The following is a 25,735-nucleotide window of genomic DNA, read 5'->3' on the forward strand; positions in this document are numbered from 1 at the left end:
ATGTCTGAGATTGACTATGAGAAGTTAGCTGAAATAGGTAAATATTTTTTATTATACTTCAGATGGCATCTGTGTAGAGTTACAGGTGATTTAATAGATCATCTTCGGTAAGTGAGAGGCTTCACCAGCATTTTGTAATACTTCTTGGAGCAATCCAGGGTGAGTTACAGCAGCTGTACTGATGTGTACCTTATTAAAGCCATTAGGGTTGAAGGTTAGTTTAATACATGCAGCTTTTATGAGTTATTGGTAGATGTTCCTAGTGCGATTCTAGGCTGTTGGAATATCACCGTCATCACATATTGTGGCACAAATGGGAGTCATTACTCCAAAGAGACGGGTCTTGAATGAACATAGAGATTGCTGTGTTGCGTGTTGTCTCCAAAGACGTTGGTCGAGCTGAGCAGGATGACCATGGCACTAGGGGCCTTACCCTCCTCTTAGCTCCTTTTCCCCATGTCATGCCTTTCAGCAGCAGCAGGCTGGCTTGTTATTACTAGGCCTGGTTCAAAATCCACTGACAGCAATTTTCCGTGGAAAGCTCTGGATCAGGCCCCTCGTGTTGTCTCCCAGCCTGGGCTGAAGAGTGGGAACAGTGGGAGCAGGAACAGATGATCCTCTGCTACGGCTCATGGAGCAGGGCAATAAACTCCTCTATCATGTGCGGGAGAAAAATGGAGCTGAGCTCTCCCTCAGTTTGGAACAATGAATCGTCTTTATTTGTGTTTATTGTCAAACATCTCTGGAGCTCCCAGTCCTCTTGCTCTTGTTTGGTTTGCTGTGGGTTTCGTTTGGTTTGGGTTGGTGTTTTTGGTGTGGGTTTGCCTTTTTTTTTAATGTGTGTGTGTGTTTTGGTTGTTTTATTGTTTGGGTTGTTTGTTTGGTTTTTTTAAGGGGAAAAGAAAAAGAATATGCAAAGAATTCTCATACTAGGTTAGGGTTAAGTAGCTTTTCAGTAGGTGTTGGGTCTTCTTTAGTCCCTGTGAATAACCGTAGTACAAACAGGCATGTGTTTACTTTGCATCTGTAGTTCTTTGCTACATCTCAAAGCTGGATGGCTGGATATCTGTACTTCTTCACAAATCCTACCCCTGATTTTTGGAACTGGGTCTGTTTTTATACAGTACAAAATAATTGTTTACAGAAGGAGTTAGCCTCTGCCGCTCCCTACTGAAGGCTGTAGTTAACATACTGGTTGTGTTTAACTTGAATATACATTTTACTTTTAGTAAAGCCTGTTACGTTGCAGAGGATTCTGGTAAATGGTTCACAGGTCCTGCTTCACATCCCCACAGAGCAGCATTTTTGTTTCATTTTCTCTGTCCCCTTTGCAACATTTTTGTTACTTTAAGTGTTTACAGTGCTCGGACATGAAAAAGCAACAATAGAAAAAGAAACTATGAAATAAAATAATGTTTTCCTTGTTCTGAGTTTTAAGATGACTTAAATATCTAAAAAAGGGGAAAATAGTGAAATTTATTTACTGCATTATGTTTGTATTATTATTTCTAGCTCTTTCGACAGTAACATTCTTTAAAGAGAAAGGATACTTTTCGAGTTGGGGTTATTGTAGCTGTTCATATATGTTACACTTTTAAAGGTTAGAAAAATACACGTTTTGGAGATGATTATAAAAATTTTAACTTGTTTTATGTGTATGAGGAGGACTCTAATGATGTATTTCTAAAAGCAGTTATATGTTTTTCCTATAGGACTACTGATATATTTTCTGAGGAAACTTTAATGTGAATTCAGACATAAAGAAATGTAAAAGTAGTACATATGCTCTTGACTCCTCCTTGTCTTTGAGAAGCCCAGCCACTAGTGGCGTTTTTATCTGTGTGAAATGCATTTTTGGTACAAATCATGTTAAGTATAAAAATGGGACAATAAAGCTTTCATGTGGTTGTTTATAGGATAGAAGGATACTGGGAAAATGTGAGTGGAAAGCATTCAGAAGTATTTAGTTAGGAGTTTTTTTCTAGCACTTATTAGCTACTGGCACATAAATCTCGCTGAAATCAATACTTAATATATTCTCTCTGCCCTAGTGCTTTTTGTGTGGTGGTGGAGGGTATGAAATAAGCAGGTGAACAGAAGGCAAAATATTTTTTAAATACTTTTTCAAGTGGCACTAATAATGCTATAGATAAAGCTGTAATTCTTCCTTATAAAAGGTGGTGTGATAAGAGATGGATGATGTACAGGGGATTGTGCACCTTATCAGAGCTTTAATTTTTCTTTTTACCTGTACCTTTTCTTCTTTTAAGCCACCAAGACCCTTGTGTGGAAATGTGTCAATATAATATTATTCCAGTCACTATCTAGAAGGCTATTCATTTGAATGGTGTAGGAATGTTAGCAACAGTAATTATCTCACGGTCTGTGTTCATTTGGACGTGTAGTTAGGATTACCTCTTTTTGAACCTTAATGACAGTTTGGAATAAAACCAAACCAAACCTTCCGTAGCAAGATTGATTGATCGTGTTGCTCGGAACAAGATTGATTGATCGTGTTGCTCGTTACAGTGCAGAGTAGATTTTTTTACCTCAAGGATCTAGTCCAGAATCTACTGAAGTTGTGGGACGGATGCCCATTGAGCAGACTTTTGCCCCGATGCTTGGCCTCTAGCTGAAATACTTGCTGGGATGGACATTGGGCTGTCTTGCCTATTGCACCTTCAGGATGTTAAGGGATTTCAAGGAAACTCTGGATTTTGGGGGAGGTGAGATGGAGATTTGTTTGCAATATGCTACCTTTATGCAAAGCAATGAGTCTGCTCTCTGAGAGCATTCACGGGGGGTGTTAATGTGGAGTAGCCGTGTCAGTGCACAACAAGCAGATTGTGGGAGTGCAGGAGATGATGAGGCAACACCAGCAGTTGTGAATAGCAAGGTCACAACAGCATGCTGTCTGTCCAGTCAGGCGAGATTTTTGTAAGCATCACAGAAGATAGTAATCCTAAGGAGGATGTGAGGGTAGCTGGGAGGTGTCAAAGGGATGCTCTCCCCACGTGTGAGAAAGGGGGATGAGAAAGAAGCCAATTCGAAACTGCAACAAATGGCGTTTAATAAAGGCCTGTGTTTTTGTCAAACTGAGCTAAAATTCAACCCTTTAATAATGTATCAGATGCAAAAGTTTTCCTGTGTTCATTAGCACATCAGCATTCTTGCTTGCTCCTTCAGAACTGCAGAAGGATGAAGCAGAAGATACGCCGTCAGAACAGGGAGAAACATATATACCTCCACTGCTTGAGGATCCTGAGCTGAATATCAATCACCCTTACTACGATGTTGCGAGACATGGCATCATCCAGCTGGCAGGTACGTTAGGAAAAATACTACGGCTCCATGCGTTCTAGACCCCTTATCCTGTTTTTCTTACTGTACTCCTCAAGGTGATGCATAGGAATCATGTTGATGCTTTCAGCCTTCATCCTGAAAAGCAGCTGAATAGTAACATGTGAACTCAGTGCTTTTCTACAGATGAATTATGAGCCAAATACTTGATCTTGATCTTGCTTTAAAATATAGCTATGGCACTATTTTATAATCTAAGGCCTAACTGTGGCTGTAACAGATCTGTACTTTATTTGTGCTAAGCTGTTTTGTTTTCTGAATAACCTGAAGTGTTGTGTAGCCACATGTAATCATTTTTCTATTCCGCCCTGGAAAGGGCGTGCAACTGTGCAGAGACAGGGATTACTGTATGAAAGCTAACAAAAGGCAGAAGGGAAACTGTTGGGGTTAATGTTAACTGCATTTACCACCTGACTTTTTGTTATGACTTGGAGAGAAGCTATGCGTACGTCGCGTATTTGATTATTGGATAATTTAATGTTTACAGCTATTTATTTTTAGAACACTCTGGCAACATTTAAGACAGGCCGGCATATTTATGACATAAAAGCAATGTTTTAAAGTACTCATTGCATATTTTTTTTTTCTTTTGGCTTATTTTTGACATCAATGAGCTTGTTAAAATAGCATTAATAATCCCAGTCCTGAACGAAGGAAATGTATACACTAAGAAACAAAAAGCTGTATTTAACACTGCTCATCCTGGTGAAGTCTAAGATGGTGTTCTATTCTGTACAATGTTTGTACCTCATACTTCAGTGAGCTTAGATTATGACTTTTCAGTAGAACGATGAACTCAGGTTGTACATATGGACCTTCCTGAATTTGAGCCATAAATAGGGTGTCATCCAGGTGAATCTGAACTTCAGCAAAACCAGCCCTCTAGTGAGGTATGAGTGACAAGGCCAGTGAAATCCGTGGTAATTTGACTTCTGAGTATAGTGAGAGGAAAATTTTACCCATAATACCTTCTTGAAGCTAGTTATACACAGGATAATAATTACCTTTTACCTTCTTTAAAACTAGTCCCTCAACGTAAGACTCAAATCCATAAAGAAGGGAATAACATTCACATTCTTGTGCTTCAAAATTTACTACCTGCTAACCCACTGGGATGTTTCTCACTCAGACACCAGTTTTGGGATGGGGGAAATACTGACATAGCAAAGTTATTAATGCAACCATTGAAGTCAGACTGACAAAGTGTGAAATAAGATGTGTTAACAGACACCCCACAGTCACTGTAACTGTCCATCTTCTGTATTAGACAGTGCTGCATGACAGTGCTTTAAAGGAGATCTTCAAGACTCTTTTTCTCCTGCTGGTATACTCAGTGTCAAATGGTGATGGGCCGTGTATTTACTGCTTCAACTTTCATCATGAACAACTCTTTAGTGAATGTTTGTTGTTGCTCTTTGTTCTTCATTCCCTCAAAGCTGCCCTGGAAGTCATAAGCACCGGCTATTTGTCTGGTTTACCTGGTGTTAATTCTGAAAGGGTCCTTGTGTGTTTATTTTCCATGGAGGAACCATCGTCATTTTTGCAGCTATGGGCAGAGCTCCTGGACAATGAGCTGAAACCCCCTATGATAGGGGCAAAGGGGATGAGTTGGCAATCTTAGTAAGTTCACTTCAACTGACCAGAAGACATTCCCTGCTGATTTAAAATAAATAAAGAAATTTATAAATAAATAAATAAAATAAAATAAAAAAGGTATATAATAAAAAATATAATATATAAAAAGAAATAAATAAAGATTACTTACTGCCTAGGCAAACAAAACTGTAACTTTCATAGTCTCAGAAGGACTCTGAGTTAAAATGGTGGGGGAATTCAACAAAAGGGGAAAATTTTCTGAAATACACTGGAACAACTCCTTTTAAAGTTCATGCTGATGGTGAAACAGAGGGTGTGTGATGGGGACAGAATGATAACCAGCCTGCCCTTTCTTGAGCAGTCCTGCCTGGCCTGGCTTCATCTTACACGCGTGCCTTATTCCTGTGTTAGAAAATGGGAATGTGCTTCAGTATAGAGGGACAAAAGTTGCAGTGTTTTATCAAGAGACCTACCTATAGCTTCCACAGTTTCATCTTGGAACTTGCTCCATATCAGTGTTCGCTTGGAATAAAGTCCAAGCATTAGGTATACTCCTTGGCTGTAATGTTGGATTCTCTCTGATAGTTTTGCCCTTAATACGGCAGTCCTTTTTAGCGGAAAATTCTTCTAGCCATTTTTTGAGCTCAGTAAAGGCTGCCATTTCAGTCAGAAATACATGGTGGGGTCTTGCAAGTCTATGGGACAATTTAAATGCGGAGCACACACGAGGAGCCGTGCCTCCGAAGGCAGTCTGCACCCTCTAAGACGGCTCTGATGGCAGGATGAAAGAGGAGAACGCAGAAGTGCGAGTATGAATGCAGAACATGGGAAAGGTGAAATGTGGTACAACAACATGCTTCACCTCCACAAAACGAGACCTCCCTATCCCCAGAGTTAACTGTTGGGGAGTCAGTTTTGAACATCTGGATTTAGATTCAAGTGAGGAAAGCATGAGCTCTTCAGATCTCTTTCCCATCTTGGAAAAAGCCAGTCCCTTTTGAAACAAATACTTTTAAAATAATTTGTACCTAGTTTATAATAATCTATTTGAATAAGATAAAGTGTGTTTCAGTGTTTGGAATAGCTGTTTTAAAGCAATTCTGAAAGCTGTTCCTTGAGTTTTAATTCTGTGATTGAAAGACAATGAGATGCATTGTTTGAAAAGATTGAAGAAAACCAAAGAATTAAGGTGAAAATATTTGCACTAATTTATACATCTCTTACAGTGAGCTATTTTCCAACAGTTAAGTTAAAAAAAAATCTGAAATTCCTTCTTGCATCTCCCAAATGAAAATGACTCGTACGTGCTTTCCATAACAATAGCTTTGCCTATATGCAAAGGAGGTTTTTGGAGTTGTATTCATCAGCCTGAAAATACAGTTCATTAAATAAGAATAGGGGACATTTTAAAAATATGTAAGCTTTAATAAATGTTTATTAATTGATGACTGATTTATATCACTAATACCAGTGGGCAGCTGGCTACTCTAAACATATGTACATGGGACAGTGCTGCAGTGTTGGTTCTTCTTTTTTCTGTTTTGAAGGAGAAATTGCCATCTCTTGGCTAAAAAGCTACTCAATATTTTTTTTTTGTGGCAAAATGGAAGAGACAGATAAGCATATATGATGCATCGAGCTTCCTTATTTTAGTTGGCTTCTATAATTTCTGTAGTTTGCCTCGATAATATGACTGCTGACAACTTTTTGCAGTACATTTTTTGCATATGTGCTGATTTAGGAGGACTCTGTCTCAGATGCTTGTGCTTTCATTAACTGCCAGTGACATCCTTTTATGTGGTAGACAAAACATTTTAAAGGCATCCAAGTCCATCATTGTTTTAAATCTCTATTTCCCTTTCTAGCCTTTTTTTTCCACTTTTCTAGTTATATTTAAAGATACCAGGTGTCCAGCCTAGTCTTTGCAGAGACTGTCCATATAGTTCCTCGAGATCCAGTTGATTTCATGCCCCTTTCTGATTTTGAACCAGTGCATCAGACACTGATTAGAATAGTGTGGTGTAGAGCAGACAGTGAAAGGCAATGTCGTAATTTAGTTCTTGCAGCATGTAAGGAGCAACTGTAGTGAATTACCGAGGAAGCCTAAGACACAAACCCTAACAATTTTCAGTCCATCTCAGTGACAGCTTTGCCAGTTCTTGCAGTACCTTCAGGAGCAGATCTGTGGTCTGTGTGTTGCAGTGCCACGGGAAAGAACTGGGTTTAAAGATTTTTTTTTTTCTTGGAAGATTACTTTGGTGTTTTGGTTGGTTGGTTTTTTTTTTTTTTAAATTTCCAAAGGTTGTTCCTGAAATCAGTATCTCTGACATTATTTTATGAGTACCCTTTTGGGGAAAACACAAAATCAGTTGGAGAAACCCAAGACTTGGACACTCTTCAAGAAGGAAGCAGGGAGCTTGTAGCCTGTTTGCAGCACAAGAGCTGATTTTGACGTGGGTTTTGCACTTTACAAACCGTGTCCTAACCTTTTGGGTACTGTCACGTTTTTCACTCAGTTGCTATGAGAGTAGCTCTAAAATAAAGGTTGACATCAATGGAAAGAATTCCCTGCTCTAACAAAGAGGGAATGCCTGAGTGTTAGAAACATGGGTGCAAATCCTTTAGGCAGGAATTGAACGTGGATCTTCCACGTTCTGCACCCATTCTCCTCTTGCTTCTTTCTTCAGTTGTTTTCTTAGAATATGAAAGAAAAGAAGTCCTTATTTACTACATTCCTTCCTTTGAACATCAGATTGTAAGTAATAGTGTCTTTTTAAAAGACAAAACTGAGTTAATTATATCAAAATATATGGACATGCTTTCTTGTTGAGTCTGAGAAGATATAATGGGTCTGCTTTAAACATCATGTAATAGAACCACAGGCTTGCTAGGATAAATGATGTTTCAAAGGGCAAATTCAAATGTGAATGTGAACTCAATTTTAGGTTTGGGTATCCCTACAATATACTACAAGTCATTCCACACCTGCAGGTACCTTATGAAATAGAAAAGCCTAGCACTATTTCCCCTCGACCTGTGCATGTAAATGATATTCCCTTTCTGTTTGACTATTCTTCTGTTTCTTTGCTTTCCTTAAATTTTCTTTTATGCTTTCTGTGAATTATCAAAATACTTGGGTTTGGATCACTAAAAGCAATTTTGACTTTCAGTGCCCCTTTTAAGACTAAAGCATTTTTCTAGTCCTGAGAGTCAGCCAGATACAACTGTGCTGATATTGGAGAGGTTAGCTTAATGAATGGCTTTAACTCCCACTTATTTCAACTTTATGTACTTTAGGAGGAGCGCAGATGAAATGTAAATAATCAGTTACTTCAAAAAGCAAGCTATCCTTTTGCTTTCAGGTGATCCAAAGAAAATGTGCTAGGGCAAAGTACTTTTCTTAGACAAAATTCAAAAGAAAAAATGCTCATGGAGGTATCTTTGATGAGGAAACCTTGCTTTCTTAGGGGAATGAGCAAGATTCCTGATGTAGGAAATCTCCTGAACATTCACTTCTAGTCATACCTATTTAGAAAGACACCTGAGCATGTACTTGATTTAATTGCAATTTTAGCATTTTCCAGAATTAGCCAGGTGCAGTACAGGTGCAGTCCTCTCACAGAACATTGCTTTCTAAATAAGGAGGTGAACGTGAGTGGAATCCAGAGGAATGAATGCAGAAAAGGGAACTCTGTGAAATCAAAACAAGTTGGAATTTAGAATTGCTGGTGTTCTCAATATTTCCTTAGAAGATCCAGTCTCTGCCCCAAAGGGTAAACTACAAATACTTCATCTTTAGGCTGGCCAATCTCCATTGTAATGTCATTTTCATGTCATCGGCTGAGGTGATCATGCCAGGAGAAAGAGGACTCAAATCTCCACAGCCAAAGGTGTAAGCTTCTCCTGTGAATGTTGAGACCCAGCTGTGTTATCTTTGCTGTGTGTATCTTAACTGACTAAGAGGTTTGCCAGTATGGATGGGCAGAGACCTGTGGTAGATTAGTTGTGGGTGTATTTACTGTCCATTACTTGGTCTAAGCAAAACACGGAAGTTTCATAATGGCTTTTTGGTGATCCCTTATTTCCCGACGTCGTAGAGAGTGGAAGGAGGCTTGGAAGCACAGTTTGTCTCGCCGTGTAGTTTAATTGAGGTTTAGCCCCATTTTCTCTAGCTTCTTAAATTCTATGAAAGAAACAAATGTGTGTTTTTACTGTTGTGGCAAATCCCCGGGATTTTGACACTGCTTCTGCTCCCGTTGGAACCAATGGCAAAACTTCTGTTGACTTTAGGATCTTGCTTGGCTGTAATGTGATAATAACAAGCTTCAGTGAAGGAAAATGATATTTCACTTTTCACTTAGTAATGTTTACTGTCATCAGAACAAAATCTCTTAAAAAGTCATGCTAAGATTACAGCATTCAAAAGATCTCATTTCCAAATGGGAATGAGCTGGATCATGAGAAAAAACCTTGTCATTTTCAAGAAGCAGTTAGGAAGTGCTGTGCCATCCACATTCTTAATTAAAAGTAGAACGATCCCCTTCCCCATTTGCCCTTCCCTATGTCTCGCTGTAACTTGCTGCAAAGTTTGATATCAGAAGCGATGTATGAGTCAAGCCTATTTCAGTAAAATCCAGGCAAATAAAACCCCAGCAGATAACTTGTATGTTAATGTGCATAAATCTCATTCTGGACAGCGTGCTGTGCACACCCCTCTTTACTCACTGAGCACAGAGGAGGCGGCTGGCATCGCTGTGCTGTGCTCCCAGCAGCTGCTGCACAGCCAGCACAGCTGATAATCCTGAGGCTGCCTGGCAGTGCGTCTGCACGATAGCCACTGCCTGATCCGAAGTCAGGAGCCCTACCCATGGGCGAGGGAAGTCTGTCAGACCTTTTCTCTGCACGAAAGCAGAATATGAGCCAGTGACTTGTAAAAAGGCCATAGGTAGGTGGCTAGAGGAGTGTGAGCGCCCGAGCAGTTAAAGCGCTCAGTCTTTGGGAATGCCTTCTGAATATCTGGAGCTCAAAACCAGTGCAGAAAGATAAGGGGAGGAGCACGTTTTCCAGGGAGGGTAGAACAGGTTATCAGCTTTCATCTAAATGTGTTTGGTGAGATGAGATTAGTCTGTGAAATAAAGTAGCTTATTATGAAGCTAAACTTTTGACTTGGAAGCGAAACATCAAGGACCAAAGCTGGTATTGCACTTTTTTGCTTTGTTCCCTGTAGAAAATGAGACATCTTTCAGTTCTAACTTGTTTAACTCCCAAGTCATAGGGAAATACAGATTTTATGGGATTCCCTGTATTTTCTACAGGGAACAAAGCAAAGAAGAGAGACATCTTTCAGTTCTAACTTGTTTAACTCCCAAGTCATAGGGAAATACAGATTTTATGGGATAAAAATATACTCTGTGCTGATTTAAAATCTGGATACTTGAAATTACACTCTCCTTTGAATGTGCAGATAACACCCACTTCCCACTTTGGTCTTCAAACTGCACTTACACAGGTTGGGGCCTACAAGGAAGCTGGGGGGGACTTGTTACAAGGGCCTGTAGTGACAGAACAAGGGGTAACAGGTTTAAATTGAAAGTGAGGAGGTTTAGATTGGATGTCAGGAAGAAGTTCTTCCCGGAGAGGGTGGGGAGGCACTGGGACAGGTTGCCCAGAGAAGCTGTGGATGCCCCATCCCTGGAAGTGTCCAAGGCCAGGCTGGATGTGGCTTGGAGCAACCTGGTCTAGTGGAAGGTGTCCCTGCCCATGGCAGGGGGGTTGGAACTGGATAGTTTTTAAGGTCCCTTCCAACCCAAACCATTCTGTGATTCGATGAGTTGAGGTTCTCAGTCACCTTTTCTGGTTTGCTCTTGTTGCCTTGTGGCACTGTGGGGTGGGAGAACGAGGGACTCTGCTCTGCTGGTAATTTTAAGAAAGTTTCTCTGCCTCAGTTTCCCCATTACTGAAACCAGGCAACTATGCCTTTTTATGTTCTAAGTGTATTTGCAGTCTTTTATAAAGATGTTTATTTTTTTCTGCCTTTTAATGCAGGCAGTCAGATGTGACCAAATGGAACAATTAGAGACTCATTTAGTAATTTAACTGGAAACCTTTCTTATATTCATTTTGCTCATAAAAATTATTGCCTCTAACAAATAAAATATTCTACAGTGCATTGAAACACAGCAGTTTTTTCACAAATGAGTTATCATTTAGAGACCAACCTTTTATTAATGCTTTAATTTCATTTTAGTACCTTTCATATTAATGCATGTCACATTATAATGCCTCTGTAAGTACTCTGAGAATATCAAATAAGACACTTAAAAATAACTTGAAGAAATAAAATCATGGTCTGTTTAAAAGCAATGTGCAGACATACCCGAGTGCGTATAACTATGTCATTGTGCATATTCTTCCGTTAGTAGTGGTGCTGAAGCAGTTAACACAGGAGTCAGAATTTATTTTTAATGTGGGAAGGGGTACCAGACCTTATGGGATGAAAAAAATACCTCTGAGAAAGATAATAAAAACAAGCAGTCAGCCAAAAAGGAACAGGAAGAAAGAAAAAGCCAGCAGAGAAAGCTATGTTTTGGAAGTCAAAAGGACAGGACTAAAGTGGTAATTGCCAAAAGTCAAGCTGGGTTAGGTCTTTAAAGGATGTTAAAGCAAGTAGCAGGAGGTTCTTTGGTTGTATAAATAAAACGAGAAGGAGAGAAGTGAAATTAGTGTGGGATGGACATCGGAGATAATCCAACTATAGCTGTCATACTAAATGACAATACTTCATCGTGGTTTTCAGTAAAGACGATGATGTTGGTATTGGGAAATCTTAAGCCCTGTGTATGATGTTCATCTGCAGTTTATTATTTAACTCATCACCCGTGTTTTAGGAAAGATGTGTTCGGATTTGAGCAGGGTAGAAGATAGCTAGGTCGGGGAAGGGAGACTCTTAAAAGAGATAGAGGATCTAACTTGTTTATTAGCAGTAAAATACAGGATGAGAAGGGGATGTGATTATTGTCTAGGGAGTCCTTCAGGATGGAAAGAGAAGCACTGTGTCAGCTGAGTGGTGTCATTGTCACACGAACAAATTGGTGAAAACTTGCTATGACTCCTAGAATTGAGAAGGCAGGATGCTAGCTGTCAAAACAGCGAGCACGAGGAGCAAGAAACAGAAAAATCTAACTGGATTTTAAGATAGAGCTCAACGAATCAATAGAAGGAATAGCTGGTGTAGTTCCTGATCATAACACAGGCTTGGAAATGATAATGCAGAAGTGTCCCAGTGTTCATACATGAAAAGTCATTAAGTGTTAATCTCTCCTCTTCCCTCCCACACCTAACCTCTACTGGGTTTAAAAAGATGCTGTCTCATCATGGCCTCTGTAATTGCTGTTGAGCACAAGCTGGTAGAAACAGGACAAAGCAAATATAGGATTTTTTTTTCTCTGCATGGACTCTGTCAGGTGAGGGCAGCCACCTCTTTCTGAGTTGAATGAAGAAAAGCATATTCCTACAAGTGGTAGGTTCTCACGGAAAATGTGTGTTTGCAGATCTGAGAAATGTTGTTTGTTTAGATCAAGTAATTTGAACCAGCATTGGTAATACAACTGCTTAAGAAGAAGAACATCTCAAGAAGTGGTCTGAAGCTGTTCTGCCCAGTTTTCATAGAAATGTTCATATGCTATTATTTATTTATTAGGTTACTCAATTACAGATTTAACTTCCCCCATTTTCTTTGGTTATTCATTACAGCTACTTACTTAATTAGGTGTGGGAGGGGAATAACAGAATTATGAAGAACACCTAAATAACTCGCAGTTCTCAACTTTATTGTACTCCTACTGATATCAAAGCCAAACTTTGATGTTTAGTGGCAGTAGAAGCAAGGATTAATTATCATTTAGTCTGACCATTGAAATTAGACTGAGAATGTCTAAAATATGAATTCAGTCTAAACATTTTCTGGGATGTTTCTGTATTGTTTTAAAAGGAGCGGTGTCTTTCATGTAGGTATGAAAAAACCTTAACACCTCACCATCTTCAGCACTGAATTTTCTTCAGTATGACAACCTCTGAGTCTGGCTTTCCAGGTCGTGGAACTTGGGCGTGGGGTGGCATGCCACGAACACCAACCTTGTCTGTGCAGACAGTGTGGGTGAAGCTGATGTGAGTCAAGGAGTAAATGAACTTGAGTGCAGCAATATATGCTCAGTCCAGAGGGACTAAGGGATGGACACTTGGGGATCTTCAGGTTATGAAAAGCATAGTTTTATGCCTTGCTTGTTCTGTTTTAAATGTGATTTGAATGTAGCGGTGCGTCTGGAAAAGAGTATCTAAGAAACCTTAAGTTGGTTAAAAACCTGACTTAGGTATGTGGCAAAGAAGATATCCAAAGGGATTGTGGGCAGAGCAGTATTCTGATAAATAAACCAGAAATAAGGCATGAAGAGTTTGAAAACAGGTCACTTCCAAGACTACTAGGGGAAGCAGGCCTGTTTTCTTCCCCAACTGAATGCTGCAGAAGGACTTAAGTGTTCCCTGTCTGGAGCTGAGCACCTCCAACCATCTCTGACTATGACTTTCTAAGCTCAGCTTCCTCCTTTGCCCAGCAGCTGCTTCATTTCACTGCAGGGGTGGCCAAGTTGTTTTCTGTAGGCAACGTGATTTGACAGTGAAGTTTCGCAGTATGTTTTGGGTAATGATGAGAGAGATACACAGGTAGCCCCAAATATCAGAAGGTACAAGCCATTCCTTCAGATCACCGAGGCCCCACTGCTTACGTAAATGAACGTTGTCTTTACTGTTTTGTTCACTAGGTGATGACAATTCTGGAAGGAAGGTGATTACCTTCAGTTGCTGCCGTATGCCCCCCTCCCATCAGCTCAATCACACCAGATTGCTGGAGTAAGTTTCTCTCGGTCTCCTGCGTGAAATACTTTACGCTTTATATGTGAAATTCTATTAGCTTGTTTCCAGGTGAATGGGCTTTCAGGGAGGAGAAGCAGGACGCAGGGAGTGAAATAAAAGAAGGATGTAAGACCTACCAGTGTTAATATTACGTGAATGAGATGTCGATGAAACTGCCAGAGTTAACTACACCTGGCATCTTGCCTAGAAAAAGCAATTCATTGTGTACTGAAATTAACTTGTCGTCTTGTTTTTATTAAAGAATTCTGATAGTATTTAATAAATTAAATTCATGATGAGGGCCAATGAAAGAGGAATTCTGGTATTTTAGTGCTCTGTATGTATGTTCTCATGAATAGAAGTGTTTGCCTTAATTTGCCATGCTTTATCTCCTAAATCACTCAGCAAGAGCCTTGTTTAGTGATTTACGTTAGTGGTTTTCCTCTTTATAATAAGATCTGCATTATATACAGCATATTAACATTTTTATACGTACCTCACTTTGTAACGTTTGGATTTTTGTATTAAAAGAGGTTGTGGTATGTAAAATCACAACATTTTTCCTTATAAGCTTGCTGCACCAAGGTCCCAGGACACATCTCACTACAAGGAGATCTGTTCTGCCCTAAGAGTCCTGTCCTTATTAAGCATTTCAAACCTATTTGGAGTTCTCATACAGCCTCCATTGCCAAAATGTTTGAGCACCTTTCAACCGGCAGTAGCTACCGCCCTTGGAAAGGAGAGGAATGCTGTTATCTCAACTTTTCAGAAACAGAGAGGGATTAGAAGACAGGTTACTTAAGAAATTTGTTAGAGAGCATGTTGATTCATTTGTATGCTCTTCACAGCTAGGCTATTTGCAGAGCCTTAAGCCAGAGCATTCCATGTAGCGTAGAGGGAGTGTTAGTACCTAGGAAGAAGAGCCACACCAGTCAGCTCTTCACCGAGAGGAGCTACCTGCAGTGGTTAATAGGAAATGCCAAAGAAAGGAGTGTGACAAATCATGTTGCTGACAGATCTAAAAAGCCTTCCTCAGTTCTGTGAGGAGGTGCTGTGATGAAACTAGGATTTCCAGCCCTCAGATTCTTCTGGGCTTGAACACTTGCATGTTTTCCCCTACCTGAGTCCACAACAAATTCACTTGGAAATCTTGTGCTGAGACAATTGGAGGAAGCGGTTGGACTGTGAAGCTAGCAATATAACTAGGGGGAGGGGAGGTTTAGATTAGACATCAGGAAGAAATTCTTCCTGGAAAGGGTGGTGAAGCACTGGGACAGGTTGCCCAGAGAAGCTGTGGATGCCCCATCCCTGGAAGTGTCCAAGGCCAGGCTGGATGAGGCTTGGAGCAACCTGGTCTAGTGGAAGGTGTCCCTGCCCATGGCAGGGGGGTTGGAACTGGATGGTCTTTAAGGTCCCTTCCAACCCAAACCATTCCATGATTCTAGCTGTCCAGTGATCTGCATTTGAGTGGTTAGGGCCAGGCACTGATTTTTGAGGAAAAACTGCAGAGCAGGCCCAGATTGCCTTTTTTTTTTTCCCCCCCTCCACTTAAAGAATTGATTTGGTAAAGCTTCTGTAATGTCCCTGCAGTTCTGCTACAGCTTTGGAACAGGTAATTGTACAAAAATACTGGTTATCTTATGTCCACAAAACTCTCTCAATTATTTTCAAAGTACAGGCTGTCTGGATGCAATGTGCCAAGGAATTTACATGTAAAATAAAACATCAGTCACGTTACAGTATGTAAGACTATCTGTTTAGATATATTTTAGTTCCAAACACTTTTTAAAAAAGTCCTGAATGACTGTTACTACTACTTCCTGCATTAAAATACTACTAATACTTAAGTAAGTAGTCAAAACAGCATTATAATAATTACAGTGGCAGTCCTTGTTCCAGGCTATTCACAGCCTAAGATCTACAGTATGCTGAGGGAATAAGGAGATTAATGAGACTGTGGGAGTACAGTGTGACAGTGAAGTTATGTGCTTTTCCGTGGAAAGGTGTATAGTTAAAGTGACCTCGATACTTGCAGATAGCCACAGCCTAATAAATGGCACACGGAACTGTCTGTTTTATTGAATGAAAATAGCTTACATACAATTAAGAGCAATAGCTGGGGCTCTGTTGAAGAATAGTAAGATAGCATTGAGAATGACATGAGAAAGTTGAAATCTGACACAGCAAGAGATGCGGCCAGATTGTACTCCTCCATCATTGCTTTATTTGAATCATTGAGCTGTGTAATAGGCCACACAGTGTTCTCAGTTGTAGGAGAAAGGGAAGAGAAAAGCATCTTAAACTATACAATAAAAGAATGAACACCTAGAAATTTAATTATAAGACCTAGTGTCGTGGTTTAGCCTTATCTGGCGATTAAGTACCACCAGTCGCTCTACCACTCCTCCCTCTCTCAGTGGAAAAGGGACGGAGGAAAAACACAAGGGAAGCTCGTAAAAGTTGAGATAAGAACTATTTAATTATATAAATGAAACTTATGGAGTTACTAACAGTACTACTGGTAATAAGTAATTAAACCAATGGAAAATAGAACATATGATACAGGATCTCACCCCCCGTGGACCGGCACAGCCAGATTCCAAAGCAGCAAGCAAAAACTCAGTAAGGAAAAAAACAACCCAAAACGATCCAAAATCCCGAGCCCAAAATGTAGGGAGAAAACCCCACTCCCAGAGCCCAGGAACAGAGAGCAGGGAGAAAGAAACTTCCAATCCCCCATCACAGATCAGTCAGGCTAACAAAATATGCTGCTTCCCTGCTAATAGCCTGCCAGGGAGTGAACAGAGACAGAGCTATCGGCAAGCTGTTTCCTAGCCCTCCCACCCCTTCTAGGCCACTTTTCATGCCTCGCAGGCTGACCCCTGAGCTTGATGTATCATGGAATGAAACAAGGTCCCGTGGGCCAGCCAGCTCTCTGCAGGAGAGCAGCTCGTCCCCGCCTGAACCCATCACAATCATGCCGTATTATTTCAAGATGGGGTATGTCGTATAGTTCTTTACATTAGTTTTAAGGGAAATTATTTATGAACGCAGTCCCCAACGTGCAAACAAGGGAAAGGCAAATATATTCAAGAAAACAGTTTACAATAACAAGTTGTAATTGGCAGTAATTAGGGCTAATGGATTTTTTGAGAATTAAAAAAGTTTTAAACTGTGAGGAAAACCCAAGATTTATTCTTTATTATTTTGGGAAGTCAAAATAACACTTTTTGCTTGGCTAAAAGGAAGGAATTTACAAAGACCAGAAGAAAGCAAAATAGAAGACACTGTCAGTTAAAATGCATCTTTTAAAAAATTTATTGGAAAACACAGTCCCATATTGTCTTAATCTGTTAGTGATTCATGAGCGCCATAGTTCCTGTAACTAAGTATGTTCTTCCAGATTTTAGGCTTTGCAGTGATGTGGATTTATTGGCAACACTGCTGCTAGAGGCAGATGAACTTGTTAGATAAATACATTGAAGCAAACATGAATTTGCAGTCACTAGCGTTCTGTGCAAAAATAGCACATTTTGTTTCTCAGTTACTGCTTTAAAAGTCTCATCCAGTAAACCATCTTAAAACTAAAATGTTATCTTTCTCCTCAGGTACCTAAAGTATACTCTGGACCAGTATGTAGAGAACGATTATACAGTTGTCTACTTTCACTATGGCCTGAAGAGTCTGAATAAACCATCTCTGAAATGGTTACAGACAGCATACAAAGAATTTGACAGGAAGTATGTCTCCAAAATATTTGGTTCACTTTCAGTTGTGTAATGCCTGTAACTAACTTGCATGGAGGAAGAGTGTCTTTCCTGATCTACCCACAGCTAACTGGGTTAATTCTGTCATCGCAAATTCTTGTAGTGGTATCAGTACTGTTGGTTCTCTTGTTAAGTGTCTTCTGTGCAGTACTGAGTACTGGAGTGGTCATCCGAAGGTATAAAAAAAAGTAGGAGCAAACCCAAGAGTTTTTGCCTTGTGTGAGCACTATGTAACAAGATACTTTACACTTTATTAGTCATCATTCTCCATTATCTCACAGTGCTGTTTGAACCTTTGATCATCCCAAGGCTACTTTGTATGCAAAAAAAAAAGGAAAGATGAGTTTTTATCAGTCTGTATCCCACAAGTCTCGCAGGGTTTGTGGATGGTTGTATGTAAAGCCCAGAAGGGGACCACCGTGCTGGCATATGCCTGATCTTTGGAGTAATAATGGCTGCAGCTCATGACTTCATGGTTTAGTTGGTTAGGGTGTAGTCGAGCCCAAAGCTCCTAGACAAGTAGTATTTGAATAGTGGAAGCTAAAGTTCTGGTGTTTATTCTCTGAAATTGCACACTTGCCAACCAAGCTGGAAGTTCCTATTGAATCAGTTAGTCTTCTGCGTGTTTGCGAGTGGGTACTTTTAAATTGGTCTCAAGTGGGCAGCTTGACTGAAAGCAAAAATACAGTTGTTTCCTGAGAGTGAGTGGGTGTGTGTTGGGGGGGTTGGGTCATACATGTCTGATTTTTCCAATTTGGGAGCTGGAACAAGAAGCAACTCTCAAAAAAAGAGGCCTTGAAAAAGATTATTGTGTGTTCCTAGGCTAGACTGGAAGCAGTCCCAGAGAAATACCTGTGTCTGCTTTGACAATTGAAGTTGGGATGTGCACAACCCCTTTTGGTCATCTAGTGCTAGAGCTCAGACTCTTTTGAATCCCACCTGATAACTTCCTGAAACTCTAAAACCCACTAAGCAGCAAGATGAGGTGGTACATGGCAGCCCTCAGAACTGCAGTGGGAAGCTGTTATCTGGAGCTTCTAACTGACTGCTCTCCGCTCAAAAACAGGCCAGAAAGGCTATTTTTGCTAGTAGGTTTCTAAGATGGTTAGTACAATGTATCTGTTCTTTCTGGGACTGGGTAAGGGAGAAGAAAGGCAAAGCATCTCTTATATTTTGCCTTTGGTGAGAGATTTGGACTACTGGATTTTGCCTTGCACTGACAGTTTCTGAAAATAAAGCATCATACTGTTTTCCTTCTGGGAGAATCCCAAGCCGAATTTGCAGTTACTGTATCATGAGAGGCAGTACAAGGGCAATATCATCTTTGTTGCCTCTTGCCATGCCTACACGTCTATGGTGTGACTCTTGTTTATGCCAAAAATCTGTTCTCTCGGTTTCCCTCCCGCGACCCAGCAAGCAGGAGAACCAAAAAGGAACAGAGAGGCCCAGGTAGCTGAGCAAAACTACATGCCCATCGTTTTATTCACAGGTCGGACTGTCACTGAGAGGCTGGAAGCAGTGTTCACAGCCCAACATGTTGAGCTGTACAAGCCAGAGGGGAGAAAAAAAACCAACAAGGCACCCCCAGCCCCCCTAAAAACAGCACCTTGCAGAATTCTTCTGTGTGTGTTTTGGGGTGAAAGGAAAGGGCGATCGGAGGAGAGTACAAAGGATGATAGTAATTAGCTAGCATCGTGACAGCAAATGTTCAAGTACAGTTTCAGAAGGATAGATCTGGCTTTGAAGGTTTACAACCTTCAAAGAGGCTCAGTAAAGGCTTTTGGGTATTTAATTGTAATCAAGGAAACTGTGAAGTATGTAAACTTCTCACAGAAGCAATGGCTTATGCCCATTGCTTCAAGGTACAAAAACTGAAAATGGAAATTTTGGTGAAGCAACTCCGGTGTTTTGCTTGTTAGTTTTTATTGTTGATTTTGGGTTCTTATCCACGGTGGTGCCACTTGCCCAGTGGTAGTTGTTTGCTGGTGTATGACAGTGGCTTTGTGAAAACAATGCCTTTTTCATCCAAGGATTTATGGGCCCAATTAAAACCCAAAAGGAAAAGCTGTTGGAGTTGCAGAGTTGGTCCCTTTTCCCCCCCTCTTAGCATAACCTGTTACAAAAGGGTTTGCTTCAGAGTTCACTATCATTTTTTTCCGTGATCATTGTTTTGCTAGCAATGAATGTTGAACATTTGGGAGGGGTGCTCCTTACTGGGAAGCAAACTTGGCAAAGTAATAAGCAACAGTGTATATATAAAAGCAGGATATGTCATTATGCATTCTCAGTTTCGTTTTGCAATAGCGTTGAATAAGAGCAGAGTCTTTTCCTGCAGCCAGGTTTCAGTTCAAGTACCAGCCTACTAGAACCTATTGTTTATGTATCATGATATGACACTGTAGAATCACACAGAGCTATAATGGAGAACAGTTTTTGCTACATTCTAAGGGGACCACTTCATACAAAAAAATGTGCATTTGGCTTCACCTTTCATAATTACTAGTAAAACAGGACAAATAGTAGTGAAAAAAAATTAGGTGTAAATGTTACATCTGAAAATTTAGACGTTTTCTCCAACATGTACCTCCTGTTAGCAGAAAATGAAGGGAGATGAATGAAAGTAATTGTTAATATTGGATTTTTTTTGAGACTTCCTTCTCAACTCTTCTTCAAGTTGTCTCTGCCTGTATTTTCCCTTCTGCCCTGTTTTTATTAAACCTATGAGACAGCAGATGTTGGTTAGGAATGTAATAGTTATCTTGCCCTACTGTGGTATCATCCAAACTGTCCATGTTTTAAAATAGGGTGTGGTTTTTTTTTTTTATTTTACATTCAGTTTCTTTGGAATGAAGTCTTTTTAATGTATTTGAAAAGAATGCTGTATAATGTTCCTGTCACAATACCTTCCATTGAGTTATTCAGTTATTCATCAATGACATTCATTCAAATGACGATTTCATTTTCTTTTCCTAGGTACAAGAAAAACCTTAAAGCACTCTATGTTGTACATCCAACCAACTTCATAAAAATTCTGTGGAATATCTTTAAACCTCTTATAAGGTACTTGGCAGCTTATTCAACACATTTTCCTATTTAGTTTAAGGATGGTTTGTTCTCTAATAAGTTGCTTTTAAAAAGGCTTGAGGTAAAATATGTCAGGTAACAGCACAATACCCATTTTAACTGTCTTGAACTAATGACTAAGGTGAGCTTAAGCTTGGGTATGAATAACAGGGTAGAGTTCTTTCTAAGAAAAGGGAGTCTCAATTCATAGTAGTTTTACTGGTATGTTAAAATAAATATCCCTTTAAAACACTTATTCTGTGGACCATAAAAGACTTTTTAGTCCTCTTTGACAGCATTTAGCACAATAGAACTGGATCTGTGACTGGAGTTACTAGGTGGTCCAGTAAAGTAGATAATAAATTGTTAACCTTCAGTCTGATCTCAAGTGCTGAGATAAATAGGAATGATACTACTTGTGTGTTCAAAGTTAATGGATAAGCCCTGAAGTGCCCATAAGAATTTGAGATGGAGGATATAATGGTGAAGGTGGATATATTTTACTGGTGCTGTCTTTTCCTTTGCGTGGTAAAAATTGATGCTACCTACAAGGAACCGTCAACAATGGGCAGATATTGCTAAGTGCTAGGATGGCTAAGCTTTCTTACTTTCTGCTTCTGAACTTCTGTCACTTTCACAGTAATTCTAACGTTTTGTAGCTTACATTATGGATGTCCTCAGGGCTGAAGGGCAAAACCAGCTTCTCTTGAGAAACTATAATGAACCAACTGAAAATGTCCATTACAGTAACTCGCAGTTGATTCAATTACTGACTCGAGAAAGCTAATTAGTTAGAAGGGGGAAGTTTAACTTCTAGACAGATCAGAAGATGTAAGAAATGTATGAAAATAAAAAAGTAGTGACAGCTAAAAATCATTTCAGAATATGCTATTCTTGAAATAAGACAACTGACTACAGATCTTTATTTTAACTGGCAGTAAAAGAAATGCCAGAGGTCCTGGATGTAGACCAATAGTGAGAAAAGTGTGACAGAAGCAGGAGGTCCAGCAGCTGATTGTATCTTAGGAATGGAGATGGATTTCTCTTTGTTCCTGCTTTGCTGTAGGATGGGTATGAACTTTCTAGGAAAGAAAGAAAAACCAAACCAACCAACCAAACAAACAAAAAACCCCCCCACACAAAAAAACCCCAAAAAACCCACCCACAATAAACCCAGAAAAACTGGATGTACATTACAACACTCAGGTGAAAGCAATATCTTTCTCACATGCAGATGAGAATTCCTTGGGAATAGCTCCAGGCAAGCAGTTTGGAGACACTATTTATTTTCAATCTGTATGTGTTAATGCACTCAATGGAATGAGGATTTATTTTTTTCTTGCAACAATTTTCTTTGCAATTAAATCCTTGTTTACTTTGGATGTGAAAATGGGTGATCCTGATAAGCTTAAGCGTTCATATCTAGCCTAGAAAATTCAAAACAGAGCTTGTCATTTTAGATGCATCATCATCTTGACCCGAATACCCTGCTTTCATCAGGATTAGCTGTTCTTGTTTGTGCTTGACTTTTACCAGTGTATACCTGGATACTTGATTTGAGTCTAATTTAGCAACACTCTGCTCTCTGTTGTTAAAATACGTGAACAACAGAAGCAGATATATTTGTACAATGACACTGAAAAATAATTGAAAGTACAAGAAAACTCTGAAAAGGTCCATAAGCCAGAAGGCAGGAATTAGCTGAAGCTAAGAAAAAACCACTTTTTACTACTTAAAATGGTTTAAGTAGTGAATGCTCACATGCATTTTTGGCCTGGGTTGACTCAAGTTTGGTTGTCAAGTAAAGGAAAATGTAAGGACATAAATTGAAAGCTGACGTGTGAAAGTGCCCATGTACAATTTGCCTAAATTGTAGTCTCATTGAATACTAGAACTTATTAACATTGTTAATTTACTAGAATAGTACAATTTAAAATTTGTTCACAGTTTAGAATAATCCTGTTTTCCTCCCAGTTCAGAATAATCTTACCTTAGCAGATCATGCTTTTATTTAAGTGTCAATATTAAACCCAAGTTCATGAAAAGAAAGGAAAAGAATCCTCTGGACTTCCTGTTTCCTAGCTTTGCTGAATTACAGCCCAGACACATTTTTAGATAGTGTTTCCAATTAAAATTGCAGATTTAAAATACATTTCATTATCAAGAAACATGTATTTATTTTTCAGAAGTCTGTTAGTGCATTTGTTACCTCTTAGGACACGGCCTGAGTACTTTTACATAAACACGGGGTTTGCCAAGAACTGGACAAATGACAGAAATTATTAGAGTGAAGAACAAAAGTAATAAGTATTGTAGCATACTTGTATTTGAAAGTATTTAAGAAAAATGCAAATACTTAAGATTTTTTCAAGCTCCAGAAGTTGACTGATGTACTTTCCAGTCCCAAAAGAGATAAGCAAGAAGGTAACGCGTTAAGTCAAACGTACTTTTTTCCCGAAATGCAAAAAACCAACCCAGTAAGAAGAGCACATTTGTATGTGTGAGATAACAGAAGTCGCCCACCTGTCATCAAACTACTGCACGCTCAGGTGGTCGCGTGGCGTTTTTAGGGATCGGCAGTAACTCCTCTTTGCCCACGACTCTGTTACCAGTGGTGCATCCTGTAACGTCTTGTATTGCCGGGGTGGTTAGTTACGGGGACTCTGTGCCAGCCCGTGGCTTAGGTGAGACATTGAAATCGCGGGCTGTTTTGGGCAGAAGACACACCGAAGAGCTCTGAAGTTGTACACGTATTGACCGTCCCAGAATTGCTTGCCTGTTAGCAAAATTTGGCTCATTTCAGTTAAAAGCTTCTCGAATGCCGGAGTGCCTTGTATTTGTACCATCTCCCACTAGATGGAGTGTGTGCGTGTGTATTTGAGGATCCAGGAGTAAATTCATTGAGGAGAGAGAATTTTTCTCCGGTTTTACTATCCAAGTAAGTTGCAGCAAGTAGGCTTTTTACCATAAACACCTCTTATTTTCCTTAACACTTCATTGCAGGACAAATATTTTGTGCTGTGGGAAAATCTGAAATTATTTCAGCCCATGTTCATAAACGTGTGTTGGACCTTGCTGGAGCACCTCAGCCTGTAAGCAGTGCATTCTGGCTGAAACTCGAGACTTAACTGCCTTGGTGCTTCAAGTTTGGAAGCCTGTTTTGTGCCGCTCTTAGAAAAACCTTTATTATTCAGGATGTTTCCTAGAAGCTCTCCAGCCCTAGATAAAGCTGATGGCCCAGCACTTCAAGGGAATACACTATCCACGGTTTGAAAATCTTCCCTGTTGCTTTACTACTTGATATTTTGTGTCTGCAGCCCTATTATTTTGTCTTTTGGCAGGGAGGGATACCTAAATAACGCAAACATGTTGTTCTGTTGGCCGTGTAATGTTTTCTCCAGAGTTAGCCGTTCTTTTAGTGAGCTTTCTAATGCTGTGTGAAAGCTGGTTTCCAGTGGCTTTTAAAGCAGTGTTTTCCATATCTATGCAAATCACAAAAGATTCAGATGGAAGTCAGTTCTTTTTATTCAAATCAGACTCTCAGGCATGCACTATATATGTTTGATCATATGAAATGAAATACATCTTATGTCTCCTGCTGCTTCAACTACGGTCTAATTTTGAGTTGCATCAGCACTTAGATTTTTGTAATAGAAGCTTAAACCCTTCGTAAATGTTCGTCCTATGCTGACTTTTATATTTCTTTGTGATTTTGTTTTTTTAAAAGCCATAAATTTGGGAAAAAAGTCACCTACTTGAACTATTTAAGTGACCTGAGAGAGCATCTCAAATATGACCAGCTAAATATCCCTCAAGAAGTCATACGGTACGTGGCAAGTTTCAATCACGTCATCTCACCTGTTCTTGGGTACAGTTCCATCTTGTTCACTGTATTCCAAGCAGAATCTAATCCTATTTCTTCAGTGGTTAAAAGTCGAATTTACCTGTTTGTGCTTGCGTGGATTTAATTCTGAAAGCTGCACTGCCATCAGAGCTGTGATGAAGTGCGTCAGGGGTTAGGAGAATATAGTTTTCTACAGATTTGGAATATCTCCATCTCAGTTGTCGAACATTTTCTTACTGTAACTGCAGCTTCTGTGTGAATGTTAACAAAACCAATCCGTACGTCCTGACTGTTTACGAGTATCACGTGATGTTCATGGGCAGAAATGTAATCCTGCCCTCTTTGCTTGCATCTTGTAACAGATTAAGTGACTTCCTTTTGCCAAGAGTCAGCAAAGTGTTGATTGATTTTAAACCTCAGGGATACTCCTGTTGTTAGTGGATGCATTACTTTTATATCCTGAGTGTCTGTGTGTTAGGGAGGTGTACTGAAGAGGGGGAGGGAAGAGAAAAAGAAATGCATAGGGCTGGAATTGTCAAGTCCCAGTATTAGTATCAATAACAGTCTTTTCGACTCAGTGCTTTACGTGGAAATGCTTTGATGTACTGACAGGAAGTGATTTTATGTCACTGCTGAATGAAAGTAACTGGAAGCTTTGATTACGACTCTTACTGATGCCTGGTGGGTTTTACACACCTTTTGTGTAAATATGGAATAACACAAAATACCTTACAGCTCCAAGGTTATAAATTGGATTGCATGGTTGCCAAAGAAAGGGGAGTTGTATTTTGAGTAGCAAATAGGTTTTAATTTTGCTGTTAAATTATAGTGTGTTCCTATTTTTTGGACACATTTATTACTATACTCCACTGGCTGAAGCAAAAGAGATCTTCTGTGTCTTTCATAAGTATTCTACCACAAATACTACTTGATTTCCCTAATGCTTAACTTAAATGCAAGTTCTGTAAGACCTGCAGCATATATAATAGTGTCAGATCATCATCATCACAAACAGTACTGCTGGTATACATGCATAGTTTGTCAGCAGTGGCGCACAGAAAATCAACGATTTCTTGATTTTTGCAGACATGATGAAAATCTTCGGGGAAAACAGAAGGGAAAACTGCCACCTGTGGTTAAGGTTCCTCCACCACGGCCACCTCTACCTACCCAGCAATTTGGAGTCAGCCTGCAATAG

General features: G+C 39.7%; 1 protein-coding gene across 1 annotated transcript; it reads left to right on the plus strand.

Annotated features, from left to right (window-relative positions):
* On the plus strand, positions 1-25,735 carry LOC104516438 (rho GTPase-activating protein 8-like). Its single transcript, XM_010160763.1, has 7 exons — positions 1-37; positions 3,187-3,324; positions 13,773-13,860; positions 17,472-17,603; positions 20,604-20,690; positions 24,421-24,519; positions 25,624-25,735. Exons 1-7 carry the CDS (start codon positions 1-3, stop codon positions 25,733-25,735), a joined length of 693 nt encoding a protein of 230 aa, XP_010159065.1.

This window comes from Eurypyga helias, unplaced genomic scaffold, assembly GCF_000690775.1.
Source record: "Eurypyga helias isolate BGI_N326 unplaced genomic scaffold, ASM69077v1 scaffold14661, whole genome shotgun sequence".
Lineage (NCBI taxonomy): Eukaryota > Metazoa > Chordata > Aves > Eurypygiformes > Eurypygidae > Eurypyga > Eurypyga helias.

Bases quoted from the DNA above. Each gene is read 5' to 3' on its own strand.
- LOC104516438 (XM_010160763.1), top strand. From the start codon at position 1: ATGTCTGAGATTGACTATGAGAAGTTAGCTGAAATAG. The intron at 38-3,186 runs GTAAATATTTTT...TTGCTCCTTCAG, and splicing joins TGAGAAGTTAGCTGAAATAG to AACTGCAGAAGGATGAAGCA. The intron at 20,691-24,420 runs GTACTTGGCAGC...TTTTTTTAAAAG, and splicing joins ATCTTTAAACCTCTTATAAG to CCATAAATTTGGGAAAAAAG.